Here is a 22,266-nt window from a genome sequence, read left to right as displayed (position 1 = left end):
GCGCGTGATAGTGTGTGCGTGTGTGGTGGTGTGTGTATGTGCGCGTGGTAGTGTGTGTGCACGTGTGGTGGTGCGTGTGTGCTTGTGGTAGTGTGTGTGCGTGTGGTGGTGTGGGTGTATGGGAGAGTGCATTATGTATAGCGGAGATTTGGGATAATGTAAAGTATCAAAGTGGAAAATGAGGTGTTGTCCCTTGAGCTAGCATTGTGGCTCTTTGGAACATTGCAGCAGACCCAGGACAGAAATGTTAACATTGAGATGGCAAACAACCAGGAGGCCAGGGCATTCCGACACACAGAGCAGGTCTACATCCAGGTCTCAACATTCAATAACTTCAGCATCATGTCTGTTCTCCATTTTACTAACATTCTCTTTTCACCTCACCACACCATACCACCCTCCCCACACACACACACACACACACACACACACTCTCTCTCTCTCACACATACACGCTCTCCTTCACACACACACATACTCCACACACACTCTCGTACATTCACACAAACACTCCCGTACACACACTCTCTCTCTCTCTTTGACACCTTAGTTCACATTATCTTACATCTGCATTTCTCTTTCTCCACCACTTTCAACCCTTTTGTCTTTTGCACTAAGCCTTCACTCTGTCATAAGGACTCATTTTCCAATCCCTTTCAGTTCTGACGAAGAGTCATAGAATCATTCCCACAGTGTGGAAGCAGGCCATTTGGCCCACTGAGTCCACACTGACCCTCCAAAGAGCATCGCAATTTTGCACGTCCAATCCACCTAATCTGCATATTGTTTTCAAAACGCTGACTAACAGACATGCTGAGTTTGTGCAGCACTCTCTGTGTTTGTTGCGGATTTCCACCATCCACAGTATTTTGCCTTCATGTCTCTATAGAATGTTTATTGCTGTATTTAGCCAGGTCCTAAAGAGATTCATTGGCAACTAAGAATGTGACAAAAGTAGAATGCAACACAGAAAAGTGGATTTTAACTAACCTTGGATGTACAATTGACTACAGGATTACTTCCTCCACCTGCCTCTAATCCAATTATCTAGAAATAAAATTGGAAGATTTAGTCTTAAAAGCAGCTACTTAATAATATTTTCAAACAAGGTATTTCTTAAGGAATACTTACTCTATTCATTTTAACAAGGACACATGGCTTTCCTTCATTATAGCCAAAACTGCTATTGTTTTTACCAGAGCATTCACCAAGCGTTGTCCGGTTAAACTGACAAGCCTTTTTCTCCAATATATTGTCCGGTTGAATGAGGTACTCGCCAGGGCGACAGTGAATATTTTTTTGTGCTTGTATCAAATCATCGTAAGCTATTAAACAGGAAGCATTGAAACAAGAATGAGTTAAGTAAAGGAGGAATACTAAAAAATATTCAAATCAATCAGTACTTACGTCTTAGAAAACCATCAAGAGCAGTCACATATTTTTCATAAGACTTAGAATCAGATTTGTTAAACACAATTTCCAGGGAAGATCCCACTTTTGGTCTAATCATAAGACCTACGAAATAAAGAAGGAAAACTGCTGTTAGTTCGTCTAATTGCATATTAAAAAAAAAATCAAAAATAATGTTTTAAATAGCCAGCCAAGTACCATTTTTTTCAATGCTAGGTGAATTTCTGTGTTTCCACAGTGTTTCAAAAAAAAACCTTAAGGTTTGGCTAAAAGAGCAGATTCGTTGACGCATGTTTTGTGGGAGATTTATTCCAGTGAACCTGTTCAGGGGTGCTATTGCATTAGACTTTGTTTTAACCTGCGCTGTTGACAAGCCAGGAAAAGGTATATACCTCAAATACCGCAATGTTCAAGTATTTATACTGTGCATAAAGTATAACAGTGATGTTACCTGTGTGATGTTTCTATATTTACTGTATGGCTTTACATTGATTTTAGGAGGGGCTTTGATGTTTATACATAGATTTTTTTTGAGGGACGTTGATGCCTCGAAGCTTCACTTGGTAAGGGTTTATTGTGGTGATGCATACCTCTTGATTATCCGGAATATTAAATCAACCAGCAATCTCCTGGTCCCTTAGGTGCTAGTTAATAAAACGTTTGCTGTACACCTGAGTTACCTGGTCCAGAGGTAGGGACACTACCACTGCACCACATACACCACCCCCGCCCAAGGTTTTGGGGTAGTAATGACATCATCTGCCATCATTACACCTACAAAATTGACAGCAACCCCTCGACACAGTACATCTTTTCTTATTCTGTCACTGAATGTGGGCATCACTGGCCAGTCCAGCATTTATTCCTCACCCCTAACTGCCCTTGATCCACCTTCATGAACTGGTGTGATACATAGAGAAAAACAAAGGTAAAGCTTCAAATCAGGGAATTTTAAAGAAGAGTCATATCAGCCTTAAAACGCTAACTCAGTTTCTCTCTCTGTTAATGCTGCCAGGCCTGCTGAGTCTCTCCAGGATTTCTGGAGTTTCAATCAATGTTACTTCTAAACTGTGCAACTGCACAGCGATCTCCAAAACTTAGAACATAACATAAGAACATAAGAACTAGGAGCAGGAGTAGGCCGTCTGGCCCTTCGAGCCTGCTCCGCCATTCAATAAGATCATAGCTGATCCTTTCGTGGACTCAGATCCACTTACCCGCGTTCTCACCGTATCCCTTAATTCCTTTATTGTTCAAAAAAAATCTACCTTTTTTTTAAAAACATTTACTGAAGTAGCGTCAACTACTTCACTGGGCAAGGAATTCCACAGATTAACAACCCTCTGGGTGAAGAAATTCCTTCTCAGTTCAGTCCTAAATCTGCTCCCTCTAATCTTGAGGCTGTGCCCTCTTGTCCTAGCTTCACCTGCCAGTGGAAACATCCTCTCTACTTCTATCTTATCTATTCCCTTCATAATTTTATATGTTTCTATAAGATCCCCCCTCAATCTTCTGAATTCCAATGAATATAATCCCAATCTACTCAGTCTCTCCTCATAAGCCAACCCCCTCAACTCCGGAATCAACCGAGTGAACCTCCTTTGCACCCCCTCCAGTGCCAGTACATCCCTTCTCAAGTAAGGAGACCAAAACTGCACACAGTACTCCAGGTGTGGCCTCACCAGCACCTTGTACAGCTGCAACATAACCTCTCTGCTTTTTATTTCAATCCTTTTAGCAATGAAGGACAAAATTCCATTTGCCTTCCTAATTACTTGTTGTACCTGCAGACCTACCTTCTGTGATTCATGCACAAGGACACCCAGGTCCCTCTGCATAGCAGCATGCTGCAACTTTTTACCATTCAAGTAATAATCCTTTTTACTATTACTCCTACCAAAATGTATGACTTCACATTTATTTACATTGTATTCCATCTGCCAGACCTTTGCCCACTCACTCAATGTATCTATGTTCCTCTGCAAAGTTTCACAGTCCTCTGCACACTTTGCTTTGCCACTCATCTTAGTGTCATTGGCAAACTTTGACACCCTACACGTGGTCCCCAACTCCAAATCATCTATATAAATTGTAAATAATTGCGGTCCCAACACCGATCCCTGAGGCACACCACTAGTCATTGACTGCCAGCTAGAATAGCACTCATTTATCCCCACTCTTTGCTTCCTGTTAGTCAACCAATCCTCTATCCATGCTAATACTTTACCCTTAATGCCATGCATCCTTATCTTATGCAGTAGCCTCTTGTGAGGCACCTTGTCAAAGGCCTTTTGGAAATCTTGGTACACCACATCCACTGGGTCCCCATTGTCCACCTCACTCGTAATGTCTTCATAGAGTTCCAAAAGATTTGTCAAGCATGACCTGCCCTTCATGAACCCATGCTGTGTCTGCCCAACGGGACAATTTCTATCAAGATGCCTTGCTATTTCTTCCTTGATAATAGACTCAAGCATCTTCCCCACTACAGAAGTTAAGCTAACCGGTCTATAATTCCCCATCTTTTGTCTACTTCCCTTTTTAAACAGTGGCGTCACATTTGCTGTTTTCCAATCTGCTGGGACTGCCCCAGAGTCCAGCGAATTTTGGAAAATTACCGCCAGTGCACCTGCTATTTCTCCCGCCATCTCTTTTAGTACCCTGGGATGCATTCCATCAGGGCCAGGAGACTTATCAATCCTTAGCTCCATTAGCTTGCCCAACACTACCTCTTCCGTAATTATGATTGTTTCCAGGTCCTCACCTACCTTTGTCTCTTTGTCTATTACTGGCATGTTATTAGTGTCCTCCACTGTGAAGACCGATACAAAATACCTGTTCAATGCCTCGGCCATTTCATCATATCCCACAACTAAATTCCCCTTCTCATGCTCTAAAGGGCCAACGTTTACTTTAGCCACTCTTTTTTGTTTTATATATTTATAGAAACTTTTCCTATCTGTCTTTATATTCTGCGCTAGTTTTTTCTCATGTTCTATCTTACTTTTCCTTATAGCTCTTTTTGTGGCTTTTTGTTGACCTTTAAAGTTTTCCCAATCTTCTAGTTTCATGCTGTTTTTGGCCACTTTGTATGCCTTCTCTTTCAATTTGATAGCCTCCCTTATTTCTTTAGACACCCATGGCAGATTACCCCTTTTCTTACAGTCCTTCCTTTTCACTGGAATATACTTTTGCTGAGCACTTTGAAAGATTGCTTTGAAAGTCCTCCACTGCTCGTCAACTGTCCCACCATAAAATCTGTTTCTAGTTTACTTCAGCCAAGTCCTCCCTCATTCTATTGTAGTTCTCCTTGTTCAAGCACAGGACCCTGGTATTGGATTTTATCTTCACACTCTCCATCTGTATTCTCAATTCAACCATATTGTGATCACTCCTTCCAAGAGGATCCCTAACTATGAGGTCATTAATTATTCCTGTCTCATTACACAGGACCAGATCTAGGATAGCTTGCTCCCGCGTTGGTTCCATTACATACTGTTCAAGAAAACTATCACGGATACACTCAACGAACTCCTCCTCAAGGCTACCCTGACCGAGCTGGTTCGACCAATCTACATGTAGGTTAAAATCCCCCATGATAATTGCCGTACCATTTTTACAGGCATTAGTTATTTCTTTGTTTATTGCCCGCCCCAATGTGACGTTATTATTTGGTGGCCTATAGACTATGCCTATCAGTGACTTTTTCCTCTTAGAATTTCTAATTTCCACCCAAATGGATTCAACCTCATTCTCCATAGAACCTATATCATCTCTCAGCACCGCCCTGATGGCGTCCTTAAATATCACAGCTACACCACCTCCCTTACCTTCCTGTCTGTCCTTCCGAATAGTCTGGTACCCTTGGATATTTAACTCCCAGTCGTGACCATCCTGTAACCATGTCTCCGTAATGGCTACCAAATCATATTCATTCGCGATGATTTGTGCCGTTAACTCATTAACCTTGTTACGAATGCTACGAGCATTCAGGTAAAGTGCCTTTATGCTAGCTTTCTTACCCTCATGATTTCCAACATCTCTAATAATATCTCCTGAGTTATCCTTCCTTTTTGCTTCTTTCATAGTCTGCCTTGAACTTAAACCCTCCTGCACACATGCTAACCTACTGCTTACCTTTTTATTTACCATCCTACTCCCTGTCGTTTTCCCTTTCCCTTCCCCCAACTCACTAGTTTAAAGTCCTAGTGACCACCCTATTTATCCTTTTTGCAAGAACACTGGTTCCAGATCGGTTCAGGTGGAGACCGTCCCATTGGTACAAATCCCTCCGGTTCCAAAACTGATGCCAATGACCCATGAAATGGAACCCCTCTTTCCCACACCACTCCCTTAGCCACGTGTTTACTTCCCTAATTTTCTTATCCCTAAGCCAATTTGCACGTGGCTTGGGCAGTAATCCGGAGATTATGACCCTTGAGGACCTGTTCCTTAATTTCGTTCCTAGTGCTCGATAATCCCCAAACAGGTCCTCCATTCTAGCCTTGCCTATGTTGTTAGTCCCAACGTGGACCACAACAACTGGATCCTCCCCCTCCCGCTCCAATATCCTTTCAAGCCGGTCAGAGATGTCCTGCACCCTGGCACCGGGCAGGCAACACACCATGCGGGACTCCCGATCCGGCTTGCAAAGGATACTATCTATCCCCCTAACTACAGAATCCCCTATAACTACCACTTGTCTTTTTGCTCCCCCCTCTTGAATGGCCTTCTGCACCATGGTGCCACGGTGAGCTGGCTCATCCCCCCCGCAGCCCTTTTCCTCATCCACACAGGGAGCAAGTATCTCGTACCTGTTGGATAAGGTCAAAAGCTGAGGCTCCTCCACTCCTGAACTCAGGATCCCCCTACCTGCCTCACTTGCAGTCACACCCTGTTGTCCCTGATCACTAACTGAATTTGAATTACTTAGTCTACCAGGTGTGACTGCCTCCTGAAACAAAGCGTCCAGGTAACTCTCCCCCTCCCAGATGTGCCGCAGTGTTTGAAGCTCAGATTCCCGATCTTCAACTCTGAGCCGGAGTTCTTCCAGCAACCAACACTTGCTGCAGATGTGGTCACTGCCGTTCACAATGCGATCAGCTAGCTCCCACATCATACAGCTACAGCACATCACCTGCCCAGCCATCTCTACTTAGTTAATTACTTTATTACTTTATATCAATTTATGAGTTAAATACTTTCTAATACTTCTCTGCTATGGCCCTTTCAAATAACCAATTAATAGATAAATAAAACTTCTTGCTGTGCTGTACATAACGCTTTACATTACTGTACATGTTCAGCTGTTGAAAAGTCCAAAGGACTGTGCGTGACAAAACAAAACGGAGGGCACACCGGTTGCCAGTGTAGAGGTTTTTATACAAAGTCTGTACCTGAAAAGAAATGACAAGGACCACAGTATGCAATTATCATTCACTTGCGATCTACTATCGAATCAGGAATCATAATACAAATATACAGAAAGTGTTGATAAGCAATTGAAATTTGTCGGGAACATTTTTTTTCTTTATTTGTTCACAGGATGAGGGAGTCACTGGCCAGGCAGCATTTATTGCCCATCCCTAATTGCCCAGGGGGCAGTTAAGAGTCAACCACATTGCTGTGGGTCTGGAGTCACATGTAGGCCAGACCAGGTAAGGATGGCAGTTTCCTTCCCTAAAGGGCATTAGTGAACCCAATGGGTTTTTCCGACAATTGACAATGGATTCATGGTCATCATTAGATTCTTAATTCCAGATATTTTGTTGAATTCAAATTCCACCATCTGCCGTGGCAGGATTCGAACCTGGGTCCCAGGATTAACAGTCCAGTGATAATACTACTAGGCCATCGCCTCCCATAATGGAAATGAAACTGGAAAATATCAAATTCTTTTAGCATTTACTATGTTAATACCCTTAGTGAAATCAACAAGAGCATCTATTCTCAACACTGTAATTGCAAGAATAGACTAAACCTCTACCTCAATTTCCTTAGAAAGGTGAGAACAAAACTAATTGTGACCATGAGTCATTGCAAACCAGCTGAAAAGTCCTGTCCTCATTCCAAATCGAAATATTGTCCAACAAATTAGGTTAGCTGATTCTACACATTGACACACCATTCAACGTCGCAGTTTTAAAGGCTGTTTGGAGAAATGGATTTGTATGTTGTATACTCTGATTTGCCAGTCGTAAGACCAGCTTAGACAGTAACCATTGAACACACATAAACATGGGGTCAGGAGTGAACTGGTAGAAGTGTCATTTGTCTTCCTGATTACCACCTGTATCAGGGTGACCAAATCCTGGCAAAAAACCCAAGAGACGCTACAGCCCGAGGGGGAAAGGGACTGGTGGGTCTGTGTAGGCAGTTGGTGCAGTGAAACATTTTACCAGCAGGAATTTGGGAGATTTGCCCCACTCTGTACTGGGCATACACCAGGATTAAAACAAGATTACAAAACAAACTTAGCCTTGGCCTCAGCCAACCTTGGTCACAGGATATCCCTACAGCAAATTCAAGCTAGTTTTCAGCCTGTGTTGAACATGCATGCTAACCTTCTATGTTCCTTGTGCAGGCACACACTAGTCTCTGAATATTAACAGCTATAAATTTTAGATCTTTAAAATATAATCCACTTTTCTTTTCTTGTGACCAAAGTGAAAAACCTCACATATCCCCACATTATGCACCATCTGCCATCTTGTTGCCCACTCACATACAGTTAGAGAGTTATAGAGTCATAGAATTGTACAGCATGGAAACAGACCCTCGGCTCAACTCATCTGCACTGACCAGACATGCTAAACTGACCTAGTGCCATTTGCCAGCATTTGGCTCATATTGCTTGAAACCCTTCCTATTCTTTTTAAATTTTGTGATTGTACCAGCCTCCACCACTTCCTCCTGCAGCCCATTCCATACATGCACCATCCTCTGCGTGAAAAAGCTTCCCCTTAGATCTCTTTTAAATCTTTCCCCTCTCATATTAAACCTATGCCCTCTAGTTTTGGACTCCCCTACCCTACAAAAAAGACCTTGGCTATTCACTCTATCCAGGCCTCTCATGATTTTATAAACTCCAAAAGGTCATCCCTCAGCTCCAATGCTCCAGAGAAAATAACCCCAGCCTATACAGTCTCTCCTAATAGCTCAAACCCACTAATCTCGGCAACATCCTTGTAAATCTTTTCTGAACCCTTTCAAGTTTAACGACATCTTTCCTACAGCAGGGAGACCAGAAATGAATGGAGTATTCCAAAAGTGGCCTCACCAATGATCCATATAGCCACAAAGTAATATCCCAACTCCTATACTCAATGTACTTACTAATGAAGGTATGTGTGCCAAATGCCTTCTTCATCACCCTGTCTACCTGCGACTCCACTTTCAAGGAACTATGCACCTGCACCCCTAGGTCTCTTATTCTGTTTATATTTCTATATGGCCTCTCTATGCCCTCATCCATGTCATTAACAGACTGAAAACAGCTGAGGCCCTTGACATTCAATTGGTGAATCCCCCAGCATCAACACCCTGGGGTTATCAGAAATTGAACTGCCTACATATTGTGAAAGAATAATAAAAAGGACCAGCGCTGATCATCACGGCATTTCCATAGGCACAGCCTGCCAAGGTGAAAATGCTAAGAATTATTTAGAAATATTGAGAAATGTGTACTTTAACATTTGCCATTTTTATCTACGACTAAGCCTTTACCAACTGACCTTGGCCTACTCAATCCTCATATTTATGTAACTGGATTTATTTAAGTATAACAGTCTAGTTTTGGATACATGTATATCCATCGTAAACCCAAGGGAAATTCTAACATATCATTCTTCCCCCGAGGATCTCTTACAGTGAAATTACTAATTAACCCCATCTTAATTCAAAAGATATTATCTAAAATAGCCTTTTCCCTGTTTTTTTCCCCACTGTGTGTTCTAGGAAACTGTATCAAATGCATCTGATTAACCGGTCCTCAAGACAAAATTTGCAAATTTGATTTGTGCAAAACCCAATATGAAGATTAAAATACCCTAACCCACACCCACCTCCACCCCAGACTGCATTTTTACAAGTTAAATACAATTAAAATTAAATACAGTTAAAATTTGGGGCAGTAAACATCCCCACCCCATTTTCTGCCTCTGATTATTTCTGATTTCTAGCCATAGTGATTCTACTGCCTGATCTTTCTATTCTTTTTAAAACAAACCAAAAATCAGGATAAACAGATCCTGATGGGGCATGGCAACAAAAATCAAAATCAAACAAAGGAAACATACATAAGGTGAGTGGACGCTTACCAAATCAAAGTAACATTGTTTGGGGTGATGAAATACCCCTATGGTGCCCATCCGTCTCCCATTCCCTTGCTCACCATTTCCATCCAAATAATCATCCACTTCCCTCTTGGATATCTCAACTGAACCCGCCTCCGCACATTTCCAGACAGTGCACTCCGCAGCCAAACTACTTGCCAATGAGAAGAAGTTTTCAGATTTTCTTCTGTAGACTTGAACCCCCCTGTTTTATACTGTCTTTCAATATTCTTCCGAGCAAAGTGCATCACCTCACACTTCTCTGTATTGAACCTTATCTGCCACCTATCCACCCACTCCACTAACTGGACCATGTCCTTTTGGAGCTCCATACTGTCCTCCTCACAGTTTACAATCTTCCAAGCTTAGTATCATCTGTGAACTTTGAGATTGTCCCTTGCACACTAAGATCCTGATCATTAATATCTACCAGGAAAAGCAAGGATCCTAATACTGATCCTCAGGAAACTCCACTACAAATACTCCACCCCCAATCTGAGAAATATCCATTGATCATTGCTCTCAGTTTGCTATCACTCAGCTAGTCTTGTATCAACATTGCTGCAGTCCCTTTCTACCAAGATTTTCCTCACATGTCTGTCATGTGATGCTGTATCAAACACCTTCTGTAAATCCGCAGAACCCTCATCATAGTGTTACCTCCATTCCGTCTGTCATCTCCTCAAAAAATTCCAGGTTCAGTCAAGCATAAATTCCCTTTCAGAAATCCATACCAACACTCCCTAATCAACCCACCTTTTTCTATGTGACTCCTAATTCTACCCTGAATAACTGTAATTAGAAGGCTCCCCACGACCGGAGTTAAACTGACTGGTCTGTAATTGCTGGGATTATCCTCACAGTTTTTCTTGAAGAATGCAGTGATGCTTGCAACTTTCCAACCTTCTGACACCTCCCCAGAGTCTAGGGAAGAATGAAATATGGTCAATTCCCCTGCAGTTTCTACCCAAACTTCCTTCAAATTCCTTGGATGCACCTCATCCAGTACAGGTGCTATGTTAACTCTAAGTGCCAACAGTCTATCCAAGATTTTTTCCATATCAATTTTGGATCTTACTTATGCCAGAGTTTCCTCATCTGTCAACAGAGCCTGGGTAGCAGTCTTTAGTAAAGACAGACGCGAAATATCATTTAACATCTCTGCCACGCCCGCTGCCTCCATGTGTAACTCCTGTTTTTGGTTGTTAATCAGCCCTATTCTGCCTTTAACCACTTGTTCACTGTTTAAAAGCATCTAGAAGACTTTGGGACACCCCTTTACCTTGGCTGCCAGTCTTTTTTCACAATTCCTCTTTGCTTCTCTTATTTACTTTTGCACCTTCCTGCCCTCTGAGGCTTCTCTATTCCTCTTGGTTCTCAAATGTATTTTCTACCTGGCACCCGTCATAATCAAACTTCTTCTTCTTTATCAACACAAAGTTGCTGGAAAAGCTCAGCAGGTCTGGCAGCATCTGTGACAGAAAAAACAGAGTTAACGTTTCGGGTCCGGTGACCCTTCCTCAGAACACCTGGACAGTATGGAGCTCCAAAAGGACATGGTTCTGAGAAAAGGTCACCAGACCCGAAAACGTTAACTCTTTTTTTTCCTTCACAGATGCTGCCAGATCTGCTGAGCTTTTCCAGTAATTTCTGTTTTTGTTCCTGATTTACAGCATCCACAGTTCTTTCGGTTTTTCTTCTTTATCATAATTTCCATCTCCTATAGTATTCAGGGAGCTCCAGATTTGTTTTGTCCTTCTGTCCCTTTTTCAGGGACTATATCACGATCGTACCTGAACCATTTCCTCTCTGAATGTAGTCCACTGTTCAGTTTTTCCCGCTAACATCTTGTTCCAGTCTAGCCTCCACAGTTTGGCCCAGATTGGGGCACTAATCCCAGCCAAAAGCCCTCCAGCAATCAACTGTATGCCTGGTTGTTGGAAGATTCAACAGGCTTCCAAAGCCTAACCCTAGCAGAGTTGTTCCCTGCTAATCTCTTCCGCTAAGTTCAAAAACAGGAAGACTCTACTCGGCTTTTCTACAATGTTTTTCAGGAATCCTTTCTGAGACAACAGGGGAAGATTTACTATTGGATCTAGTAATGGGGAACTAACCAGGGCAGACAAGAGAAGCAGAGGGAGGGGAATATCTATGTAACTCAGATCATTCTACAATATCTTTTAAGATGATGACAGAGAAGGACATAAGTCAAAAAAAAGTAAAAGGAGATTTTCAAGGACTGAAAGTAGAAATTGACAAAATTAAACAGGGCAGCTACATTGGTAAGAATGCAGAGTAACAAGGGGAAACATTTAGAAAGGAGAAGTGTTGGCTTAGTGGTATAAATCACTGGAATGTTAATCCAGAGACCCAGATAATGTTCTGGGGACTTGAGTTTGAATCCCACCATGGCAGATGGTAGAATTTGAATTGAATTTAAAAAGAACCTGTAATTAAGAGTCTAATGATGACCATGAATCGATTGTCAGAAAAACTGATCTGTCCTTTCAGGAAGGAAACTGCATCCATGTGATTCCAGACCCACAGCAATGTGGTTGACTCTTAACTGCTCTCTGGGCAATTAGGGATGGGCAATAAATGCTGCCTGGCCGGAGACGCCCTCATCCCGTGAATGAGTAAAAAAGAACAACAGTGTTAAACAAAGTAGGGGAAAGATATATTTTATTAAAATGAAAGAACTAATTAGACATCAGAGGGACTCGACAGATGCATAATGAGGTAGGGACTGAATCTTACCTTTTTTTTGGCTAAGCGGGAGTTACATTGAGTTTTTTGGAAGGATTCTTGCTGTGACTCCCAGCAGGGTTTCTCACCATATCTTACCAAACACACCTCATTAACTACCTACCCTGCTCCATGATGCTCCTCAGGTTCGATTCTATCTCTGTATTACCACACATCATTCCCAGGACTCTCCCACTCAGCAGATGTCCGCCAAAAGACTGGCATTTCTTGTACCGTCACCACCTTTGAAAGGCTGTTGCGCACCCAGACAAATGTTGGCAATCTAGTGTTGTCCCTCACCAGCAACATAACGGCATTGAAGCCTCACTGTCCATGGCACAGGGCCAGCATGGCTGACACCTCCTCACACATACATTTTCTTACCTTAGTCTCTGTCTAACCCACACGCCATACGGTTTACTTGTCCTTAGATACTTTCTGTTTAAGCACCTTCTCCAAGTAACTGCTTTGTCCCCAGTGCTCACTGGACACCCACATCATCTGTTGTCCAGTACGGTGACATTATACATAAAGAGAGGCAATCTTAACAATTCCAAAGATGAGCTTTTAGTGACCGCCAGTAACAGAAAACACAAACAAGCCAAGTTGAGGCTGCAGTTCACTCCCACAATGCAAACCAATTGCTGGCATCATTGCCAATGTCTGTTTGACAGTCCCTGATAGTCTCTGTATCCCAGGGGTCATTGACTGATGAGACTATAGTTATCTTTATTCTGTGACTATGAGTTAGGTCTAGAAAGCTTAAAAATCAGATTTCCAGAATTGGACTTTGTGAGGTTAAAAGATTAGACGGGTGAAACTTAATGCAAACCAATGCAAAGTGATGTTTTTGGGAGGAAGAAAAAGGTCATTTTTATTCGTTGAATGAGGGCAACACTGGCTATGTAAGCATTTATTGCCCATCCCTAAGTTAAGAGTCAACCACATTGCTGTGGGTCTGGAGACACATGTAGGCCAGACCAGGTAAGGATGGCAGTTTCCCTCCGTAAAGGGCATTAGTGAACCAGATGGGGTTTTCCCAACAATTGACAATGGTTTCACGGTTATCATCAGACTCTTAATTCCAGATTTTTAAAATTGAATTCAAATTCCACATTCAGCTACGGTGGGATTTGAATCCAGGTCCCCAGAATATTATCTGGGTTTCTGGATTAACAATCCAGTGGTAACACCACTAAGCCAACACCTCTCATTAAATTTCAGAGCATGCATATACAATATATCTTGTAAAAAACTTTAAAAGCACTACAGTACAAGTAAGTATAACAGCTTTGAAATCACATGTTATCCTTAGAATCTGAACCATAGGTTAGAGTTCCTGTAAGCTTGAACTGGTGAGTTAGTTCCAGCACTCTGCATGGTCATTGCTTTATTTATTGAACATACAACGAGTACACCAAATCCAGCTATCCAAAGACCAACAGTGTTTGAAATCTGGACATTTTTATCATCTTCCATGCATCAATTAATTGACCAAAATTTAAATCAAAACTTTCCTGGGCAATTCGGCGAGATATTGTGTTTGGCACACTGTATCTCCAGCTACATTACCAGCTTCACAAGCCAAGGCACCCAAAGCTCCAAGTGACCCTTGACCCCATCAGCTGAGCTTGGTCTAAACTCCCCAAAACCCAAACCAAGACCAAGAAATATGTGCGATATGACTTGGCCTCAATCTCAATGTCAGGCACCATACCTGAATTTCACCCCATGGCAATGTGAGGGTTCATGCACCCATTAATATTTTGTTAACTTTTCTTTCTCACTCTAAGTCATAGATTTTTGCTAAAATTTACATTTCAACTGAATGCTCAGTTAAATCTCAAACTAAATTGTTAAGTCAACTTATTTATTTTTTAAAATTTATTTTACTACTTTTATTCTAAGACGACTGTAGTGCCGAACTTTTTAACTTATTTATTTTTATATTTCTGTAACTTAAGAATATATACCTAGGTACTTTGTACCTAAGATGGCATCATGTGTGGCTACATTGTACACTTTTCACTGTACTCTTGTACCCCGTACTTGAGTACGCGTACAATAAAGCTTAAATCTAAATCTATTTATTTTTGAAAATAACTAGTGTTCACAAAATATAGCAATCAACAGCAAAGCACCAAAGTCTTCACTTTTTAAATTAAATCAAAATGAAGCCTGTTGAAAGATTGTCGAAAAATACCCTAACACATCATTTTGTTGCATATTTATTTCTATAGAGAGGGTTTAAATCACATTTAATGTTATAATACCATGAAGCTGGATCTCCTGCAACTTATTACTTTGACTTTTTCTTCTGTGAAGCATCACATGTAGGGACGAGTATGGAAATATAGCAGAAGAGAAAGGAGTTGGAAAAAACCCAATGCTTCAAAACAAGCAATGGCTGAAGTATTATATGGAATTATATTAAGACTAATTCATAGAGAAATCCAATGAGACTCATGGTAGAACATTATACAAGAAATACAACAAGCAGATTGGTGTCTTGCTGTCTGCTGACCTCCTGATCTTCATCGTGAAGGCATAGAAACAAGGAATTATCATTAACCAGCTCAGGTACAACTGGCCTCCTTCTGTATCATTCTACATGACTCCATCGTTTCAACACTTTGAGCTGAATTTTATCAAAATACAGAAAATAGGAGCAGGAATAGACCTTTCAGCCCTTCAAGCCTGCTCCATTATTCAATACGACCATGGCAGGTCATTTAACTCAGTCCCCTATTCCTGTTTTCTCCCCATACCCTTTGATCCTTTTAACCCCAAGAACTACATCTAATTCTCTCCTGAAGACACTCCATGTTTTAGTCTCCATCACTTTCTGTGTTAGTGAATTCCACAGGATCCCCACTCTCTGTGTGAAGAAATTCCTCCTCATCTCAGTCCTAAATGGCGTACCCCTTAGTCCTTAGACTGTAACCCCTGGTTCTGGACTCCCTGGTCATTGGGAACATCCTTCCTGCATTTAACTTGTCTAGTTCTATTGGAATTTTACAGGTTTCTATGAGATGTCCCCCTTATTCCAGTGACCCAGAGTTCTGAAGAAGGGTAACTGGACCCAAAATGCCAACTCTCCTTTCTCTCCACTGATGCTGCCAGACCTGCTGAGTTTCTCCAGCAATTTCTGCTTTGCATCCAGCCATATAAATGCTGTGGCTACAACAGTAGGTCAGAGCCTGGAAAATCTGTACTGAGTAGCTCACCAACTGATTCCCCATTGACTGACCACCATCAATGAGGCACAAATCAGGAGTGTGATGGCATATCCTCCACTTGTCTGGATGAGAACAGTTCCAACAACACTCAACAAACCAGACCATCCAGGACAACGCAGTCTACGTGGGGAGACCCTACCCACCACCTTCAATGTTCACTCCATCTGCCAGCAATGTACAATGGGTATTGTGTATCATCCATAAGATACAATGCAGTAACTCACCCATGATCTTCCAACTGCAACACCCAAACTCAGAATCTCTTCCACTGTGAAGATCAAAGGGTGCAAATGCATGGGAAGCTCCAATCAGAAGATGTCCTCCAAGCCTCACATTATCTGACTCGAATTAAATCATAAAATCTTTGATCCTTCACTGCCATGCGGTCCCAAACCTACCCACATCGACTACAGCAGTTCACTACCTTCTTCTCAAGGGCAAATAGGGATGGAGAATAAATGTTGGCCTCATCAGCCACATCGTTAAAGGAATAACAGCAAATATAAATCTAAAAACACATAAACACACAGTCAAAAATGGTTAGAGAATTAAAAGGAGCCCGAGTATCTATATTTTCTTCCTGTAATTATTGATCGTGTTCTCAGGGTATTGGTAACTGCTTGACAATTAATTGACTGTAGTCAATGCTTCTGTTTGTTTTGTTTTGAATGAATTGTTAATTTCCACATTAAACTATAACTGCTCCCCCACTAATACCAATAACAGAAAATCTACACTTGGCAGCCAATTTTCAAACACAGATGTCCCACAAGCAGCCACATGAGATGAATGACCCTGAAAACAAAAAATGCTGGAGATCACAGCTTGTCAGGCAGCATCTATGGAGAGACAGCAAGCTCACGTTTCAAGTCTAGATAACTCTTCATCAGAGCTGATGTGAAGTGTGGAGGGGGGCAGCATTTATGCAATAGTTGTGGGGTGTGGACGAGTGCTGGAGGAGAAAGGATGATGGCTGTTCAGACTAAGTGATTGGAATGTGAGAATGGCAAAACAATGGTGTGTCTAATTGCCAGACTGGAAATAACAGACAGACCCTCAGGGTGGGGGAAGGAGAGAGATGACAAAGTAACAAGTAAAGGTAAAAGAAAGGGAAAGAGTGGGAGTGAGTTCACAATCTGAAGGTGCTGAACTTAATATTAAGTCTAGAAGGTTGTAAGGTGCCTAGTCTGAAGATGAGATGTTGTTTCTCCAGTTTGCACTGCGATTCACCAGTGCAATACAGCATGTCAAGCACAGGCACATGGGCATGAGAGCAGGACGCTGTGTTAAAATGACCAGCTACGGGAAAGTCAGGTTCATGCTTGTGCAGGGACCCTGTATGACCATGATAATTTATACAAGTGATTTGTTTGTTGACGCAAAACACCAGATCTCTTGTATCTCTTTCCTGTGCATTCGAACAGGGTGCAACCTTCATTATCTCTTCAAAAGCCAACACCGCCAGCAATACAGCGTTGTCTCCGAAGCGTATGGATGTGTTAGCTCAAATTATGTAATTAAATCTTAGAATCAACTTTCACTTATAATCAGTGCAATTTTCTCAGAAGCTATTAATCCAATCAGACGCCTATGTAATGTTAAACAAAACACAATCTATTGATTGCAGATAAGAAATTTTATTCAAAATAATACCAATATGAAATTGTTACCTGGACTGGAAACTCTGTCACGATATTTGGGTGTATATTCATCCAGCATCTGAAGCATAACCCACATGGTGAAACTGAACAGACCAGCTAGGAAGCCGTAAAAGACCAGATAAAACAGAAAAATCAAAGCTGCACAAAAAGGAAGAAGAAAAAGTTAGCATTTATTTCCAAATGTCTTTCATTTCCTCCCATAATGGCTTTACCAAACACACTCTATATGTTATCATACATGTTGGAGTATGAATGGTGAGATACTGGCTCAGTAGTTACTAACTTACCGATGTACCAGCCATTGCCTAGCGTATCTTCCCACAACACAATATTGTAGCACCGAGTTCTGTACTTTGAGGGGGGGAAAGGGAATGAAGGAAGGAAGGGGAAAAAAAGGGAGGGAAGGAAGGAAGAGAAGGAAGGAAGAAAGAAATGAAGAAAGGTTAGAAAGAAAACAACGAAATAAAGGGAAATAAAGGAAAGGAAGGAAGGAAATTTAAAGAACTCTTCCACAACTCTTCATCTTTGTGCTGAACCCCTGCGAAAATCCATAGCACTCTCACTCTCCCAAAAGGCTGGTACCTCCCACTGCTTCAAATCATTTTCCAAAATTCCCTGAAAAGATGCAGTCCTTCTGTGTCAGCTATTCTCCTGGAAAAATATTCCCTGCTCCAACAACCCTCGGCAGTAAAAGAAATGTCCTTCATGTCATTCTGCACTCAGTAAGAGTCTTTCATTTTTCATTGACTCTGTAAAATATATCCCTACTCAGCCTAACAAAACTACTAATAATATTTAAAAACGTTTTTGAAATATCCTCTGTTCCAGCAGGAATGGTCCCAGAATTATTTAATTACAGTTTTGGGATACTATGTCCAATTTATACAGTACGCTGCTGGCTTAGTCTGCTCTGCCATTTGATCATGACTGATGTGTTTCTCAACCCCATTTTCCTGCCTTCTCCCTGTAACCTTTGATCCCCTTAACAATCAAGAAACCTATCTATCTCTGTCTTAAATACACTAATGACCTGGCCTCCTCAGCCCTCTGTGGCAATGAGCGCCACAGATTCACCGCCCTCTAGCTGAAGAAATTCCTCATCTCAGCTCTAAAGGATTGCCCCTTCACACTGAGGCTGTGCGCCCAGGCCCTAGACTCACCTACAAGTGGAAACATTTTCTCCATGTCTACTCTATCCAGGCCTCTCAATTTTCTGTTAGTTTAATCAGACTCCCCCCTCATCCTTCGAAACTCCATCAAGTACAGACCCAGAGTCCTCAACTATTCCTCATATGATAAGCCCCTCATCCCCAGGACCATTCTTGTAAACTTTCTCTAGACCCCCTGTGATTACAGCCTTATACAGCCTCAGCAGTACATCTCTACTCTTGCATTCTAGCCTTCTCGAAATTAATGCTAACATTGCAATTGCCTGCCTAACTGCCAACTGAACCTGCATGTTAAACTTAAGAAAATCCTGAACTAATTGGCCAAATGGCATAATTCTGCACCTACATATTATGATCTATGATTTGATCTATCCACCAACTGTACTTTCAGGGAATCAAGTATATGAGTTCTTATGTATCTCTATCCATTCACACTCTTCAGGGATTCACTCTCTCGAGTGTTTGGTCTCAGTCTTTGCTTTTCTCTCCCAAAATGTAGGGCTTTGCACACACCCATATTAAATATTGCCTACTTCCCTGCTCTGCTCTGGTAGCCATGTTCCTATCACCTAAATAAATACATATTTATGAAAGTTATGGGTTTTAGGTTTTGAAGCCAGAGCACATTTGCTGTACCCTACAAACTGCTGGGGTCCTCAATGATTCTGCCAAATTGACTAGATCAAGGAGAAGTAAAATATAGAGAACCTGATTCAAATGCCAGCCTTGATGAATGTACATAGAAACAGAAAACAGGAACAGGAGTAGGCCATTCAGCCCTCTAATCCTGCTCCCCCATTCAATATGATCATGGCTGATCATCCAGCTCAGTCCCCTGTTCTCATTTTCCCCTCATACCCTTTGATTCCTTTAGCCCTAAGGGGTACACGTAATTCTTTCTTCAATGGTCTGGCCTCAACCGCTTTCTGTGGCAGAGAAATCCACAGGCTCACCACTCTCTAGGTGAAGACGTTTCTCCTCATCTCAGTCCGAAATGTTCTAACCTCATCTCCTTAGTCTGTAACTCCTGGTTCTGAACTTCCCAGTCATTGGGAACATCCTTCCTGACTTTACCCTGTCTAGTCCTGTTAGAATTTTACAGGTTTCTATGAGATCCCCATCATTCTTCCAACTCCAGTGAATTAAGGAAGTGAATTAATTCCGTGAAATTAATAATTTAGAAGCAGGAGTGTGATTGTTTGGGATAACCATTACAAGATTACAGAACTTTTGAAGCAAGTGAAAGCAATTTCAGAAAATTTAACAAGTCCTGATCTTCTACACCTTATGACTCTCATATTTCCATCCACAGAAGACTGGTACATTTATATTAGTTATTTGTTCTACTTTAAGATTTCAATCCATAAAAGATTACAGATAAAGAAAGTTTAAGGTCAGATTCAGTTATCAAATGCAACTATTTCTTGACCAACACAGATATTTTGTCCCCTGCTCCCTTGGTGGAAGGGATACTAAGATTTCGATTTTGATTTTGATATTATTGTCAGGGATACCAAAATACAGTGAAAAGCTTTGTTTACGAGCAGTACAGGCAGATCACAGCAAGTAAAGTATGTACAGATCAAGAAGGCTTAGAGGTATACAGGGTTACATTGCAGGTTACATTATTTGAGGCTAAGTTGCCATACCAGGCCGTTATGCACCCGGACATTATGCTTTCAATGGTGTATCTGTTGGTGAGGCAGGCTGACAATAAGCTCTCTGTGGCACAATAACAAACATTGTTCCTTTTGCCAACATGACACAATTCAGAAATCTCAATCAAATCCACGGTTTCCCTCCCAGGATTATCAAAGCAATGGCTGTAACTCAGCAACCTATACACTAACAAGAAAAAAACTTGCTTTCCTCTCATTATATTTGCATTTTTACTAAGTTACACTAAAACATACAGCTGAAAGAAACTAATGCTGTAGTAATTCATGGAAATGGTTAACGAACATTGAAGGTATTACTATTTCATAAACTGAATTTCAAATTCCAAGTTTCTGGAGTGGTTCTGTCTAAATCCACTACAATCTAAACAATCTTGATAAAAAATGCATTCATGGATAATTTTGCTCACATTCTAGTATAAAGTATGAATAGAGTAAGAACATTTGCAATTTTTGAACATCAGTGAAATTTAATAAAGTAAACTTTTCATAAAATATCTGTTTGTTGGGATTAGAGATTGTGTCAGTTTGTGATCTTTACACTGACAAGAATATGAGTGATCCAGAAAATATCCAAAAAAAGACAACCCTGTAACTCAGATGATTTAACTATAAAGAAAATGATGAGGAACAATCTCATCAGGACCAGTAAAAGGAAAAGGGAAAGAGATACAAAGAAAAATAGAAGATTGTTTCTGCAGAAACAGGAACATAAAACTGATCAACTATGTTAAGTTTAGGAAATCAAGGGTTTGCTGCAACTCACAGTTTAAATTTATTCTTATCAAGATATGGAGCAATTCAAAGGGCTCAATGGCTTATTCCAGCTCCCAATTTGGTTATGTGTGTGTAAAATTAAAGTTGTGAATGCACTGAGCAAATATCACCGCACAAAACAAATGCAGGATGTACAGACTCTTTAGAGAAGAATAATAAACACGCTCCTTAGGACACAGCAAGGATTTATCACAGGATTAAAAAAGGACCCAAAGTTAAATAAAAGCAGCACAATAAAATTCCCTTTCAAAGCATCTTCTGTTAAAATGTTAGATCATGAGGTTCGAGTATTTCAAATATTAATTTAACACTGACATCTACTTTTAAAAACACGACTATTGAGTTTATTTTCCATCAAAAAATGTACATTAAATTCTTCACCAAATTAGCTTATACACTAGAGTCACTAAATTAGAGCAGCTAATTTTCTGTAAGGATATATTCACAGTAAACTAATCAACTTCTTGTGGCATTACATATAGGAAGACAAAAGCAAGCTGGAGCTTTCAGATTAAATTAGAGGATTTGGATAATTGAAGCAACTAGCGCAACTAGTCCCCATCTCAAGTTGAGAAATTGTCTTTATTTTTAAAGAATTTAATTTTATATTATGGTTACATGATAAAGTTAACACTAATTCATGGTGCAGAGACAGTGAGGTGTTTGGAGTATAGGAGTTTCCATGTAGGAGAGCCTCTGGACCGGAGATATATAAAACCAAGGCACTACAGTGCCATCACTAGTGAAGAATGTATAATTGCAGTTTTCATATGCTGCATTCATGACAAATATGATGATGATCAGAGGATTAGATAGGGTGGACAGTGGGAGCCTTTTCCCTCGGATGGTGATGGCTAGCACGAGGGGACATAGCTTTAAATTGAGGGGTGATAGACATAGGACAGATGTCAGAGGTAGGTTCTTTACTCAGAGAGTAGTAAGGGCGTGGAATGCCCTGCCTGCAAAAATAGTAGACTCGCCAACTTTAAGGGCATTTAAATGGTCATTGGATAAACATATGGATGATAATGGAATAGTTTAGGTTCGATGGGCTTCAGATTGGTTTCACAGGTCGGCGCAACATCGAGGGCCGAAGGGCCTGTACTGCGCTGTAATGTTCTATGTTCTATGTTCTAATATGCTACTCAGAATTTATAAATGAAAAAGTTGACATAAAAGTGCAACCAAAGTATCAAGATGCAAAGCTATTAAAGATAGATATGGTATTGAGCTGTAGAGCTGGATGAACACAGCAG

The 22,266-nt window shown here is 41.0% G+C and overlaps 1 protein-coding gene across 1 annotated transcript in view; it reads right to left on the bottom strand.

The window, feature by feature from the left end:
• Positions 1 to 22,266, bottom strand: part of LOC109917977 (sodium/potassium-transporting ATPase subunit beta-3-like) — a 56,731-nt gene that overhangs the window by 19,296 nt on the left and 15,169 nt on the right. Inside the window, exons 2-5 of the mRNA XM_020517874.2 lie at positions 17,398 to 17,526; positions 1,408 to 1,515; positions 1,132 to 1,325; positions 991 to 1,047 (exon numbers count right to left, since the gene is read on the bottom strand). Coding sequence (XP_020373463.1) covers positions 991 to 1,047; positions 1,132 to 1,325; positions 1,408 to 1,515; positions 17,398 to 17,526 — 488 coding nt within the window. The remainder of the gene's footprint in view (positions 1 to 990; positions 1,048 to 1,131; positions 1,326 to 1,407; positions 1,516 to 17,397; positions 17,527 to 22,266) is intronic.

This window comes from Rhincodon typus, chromosome 13 (genome assembly GCF_021869965.1).
Source record: "Rhincodon typus isolate 14 chromosome 13, sRhiTyp1.1, whole genome shotgun sequence".
Taxonomy (NCBI): domain Eukaryota; kingdom Metazoa; phylum Chordata; class Chondrichthyes; order Orectolobiformes; family Rhincodontidae; genus Rhincodon; species Rhincodon typus.
This window is presented reverse-complemented; position numbering and strand designations above follow the sequence as displayed.